At 51.3% G+C, this 1,901-nt stretch overlaps 1 protein-coding gene across 2 annotated transcripts in view; it reads right to left on the reverse strand.

Moving 5' to 3' along the window:
- The window catches only part of TOPAZ1 (testis and ovary specific PAZ domain containing 1), an 88,116-nt gene extending 86,505 nt beyond the window's left edge, over nucleotides 1–1,611 (reverse strand). Inside the window, exons 1-2 of one of the 2 annotated variants that reach the window (XM_019508807.1) lie at nucleotides 1,127–1,209; nucleotides 395–480 (exon numbers count right to left, since the gene is read on the reverse strand). Coding sequence is in view for 1 of the 2 variants with exons in the window: in XM_019508806.1 (XP_019364351.1) it covers nucleotides 395–947 (553 nt within the window). In the remaining variant the exon portion in view is untranslated. Of the gene's footprint in view, nucleotides 1–394 lie in introns of both variants that reach the window. The other variant, XM_019508806.1, reaches the window with a different exon arrangement.
- Between the last annotated feature and the right edge of the window lie 290 nt (nucleotides 1,612–1,901).

Below are 1,901 nucleotides of genomic sequence, written 5' to 3' on the forward strand. Positions count from 1 at the left end.
AAGCAATAATAATGCTCCTAGATTGCAGCCTTGCACTGATAGGCAAAGACCTGACCCAAATTCTCCTTCACTGAAAAATAATTCCTTAATGAATGGTTTTTAAAGGTAAAATTAGTTCCTCTCTCAGACAAGCATTAGATTTTGCATCTTTATGGACTATTTACAGCTTAGCTTATTTTTTTTAAATGTCCCTCGTTCCACCAATTCAAGACAATGCCCCGTTAACATGCCAACAATAGATTCAAGTGCATTTTGTTTCTGTTGCTTTTAAGATAGTACATTCAATGTTACCTAAAAAAGTAGTAAGATCAGAAAATTTAGACCAATGTAGTATGTCTTAGATGCGAACAAATACAATGACAATGCACGAGGGATACTGAATAAGTTCTCTTACTAGGTTTCCTTATCTTTAATTTTAATTCAGATGAAACCACAGTCTCTTCATCGCCATCTGTCTGTCTTTCACCATCATCCTCTAGTCTGTTAATGAACAGATCATTTGTGGGTGCAGAAATAACTTCTTGCCCTGAAGCCTGTTGCTTATCCAGCTTCCCTTGTCTGTTCCCTCGAGTAGTCCCGGTAAGAGAAACCCTGCTTGGCATCAACCTCTCCTCTACATATTCAGTTACCCATCTTTCTGGTGAGGAACTCTTCTTGTTTTCTGAGAGTCTTCCTCCCTCAGAGAAACTTTTACTTGCTTTCTCTAAAATTTCTGCTTCATTCTGGGATCCTGATTGCCACAATTTCACAGAGGAGCTCCTGGCTCTTTTCCCTACAGTTCTCTCTCCTCCCTGAAGGCTTAAGTTTATTGGTTGTAGGTTTGTGGCAGATAATTTGCCTCTCTTTATTGTATTCCCAGCTCCCTCATAAGGGACTATCATTGTTGGTACTACCATGGAGTGCTTACTCCTCCTCTTTGGGCTCTCTGTACTTTCCTGGAGGCCCATGCTCTGCAGCTCTAACTTCAAAACAGAGCAGAAGTGCTCACCCACTTCCCCCAAGTTACTTGCTCCTCCTTGAAGGCCTAAGCTTTGGGACTCCAATGCTAATGAATGCTTCTCTGTCTTTCTTGAGCTTGCTAGTTCTTGAACACCTTGTGGCTGCCATATCCCTAAGGAATACCTACCCCTTTTCTTTGGTTTCTGTAACTTTGGTTCCACAACCAGCCTGTCTTGCTTTCCCAGACTGCCTTCTTTATCCAGAGGCCCGGACAAGCCTACTTCTGCCAAAAAGCTTTCACCCCTCTCCCCAGGGCATCCTTCTTTCTCCTGGGGTCCTGGCTCAGACAAACAGCGCCTGCCCCTCTTTCTAGGGCTCTTTACTGCTCCCCGAGACCCCAATTCCACCGATGCACATCTGTCCTCATGGACTGGGCTCCCTGGCTCTTTAGGCACCTCCACTCCTGGCTCTGAAAACGAGCGCTGCCTGCTTTTCCCTGCGTCCACCACGGCGCCTCCACTTCTTTCATTCAGGCCCCTATGCTTTCCCTCAAAGGCCAGGACTCGCTGCCCCAGAGTCAAAGCATCTCCATCCTTTTCCCTCCTGCCTCCTACCCCGCGCTCGGGGACGCCTGGCCCCCGCGCACAGCTGCCCCCAGTGACCGGGGGGCTGCCTGCCTGCCCTTCCGCCCCTGCCACCTGCCCCGCCAGGCCCCGCGAGAATTCTCCGCTTTCCGCCTCCGTGCTCTGGGCTGCTCCGGGGCCACCTACCAGCGCCTCTACGGAGGGGAGCAGCTGACACCTCCGCCCCAGCGCCCCCGCCCAGCCCCTGCCCGCGGACAGCTCGGCCACCTCTCTCCTGCCCCCGGCAGCGCCCCCTGCCCCGCGACCTCGCCTGCCCCGTCTGCTCGGGAACCTGTGGCTGCCACCCCCGGGGGCCGAGGCCGCCAGCCCGCGGCCGGA

Source organism: Gavialis gangeticus, unplaced genomic scaffold, assembly GCF_001723915.1.
Source record: "Gavialis gangeticus isolate Ggan-Ray unplaced genomic scaffold, GavGan_comp1, whole genome shotgun sequence".
Classification (NCBI taxonomy): domain Eukaryota; kingdom Metazoa; phylum Chordata; order Crocodylia; family Gavialidae; genus Gavialis; species Gavialis gangeticus.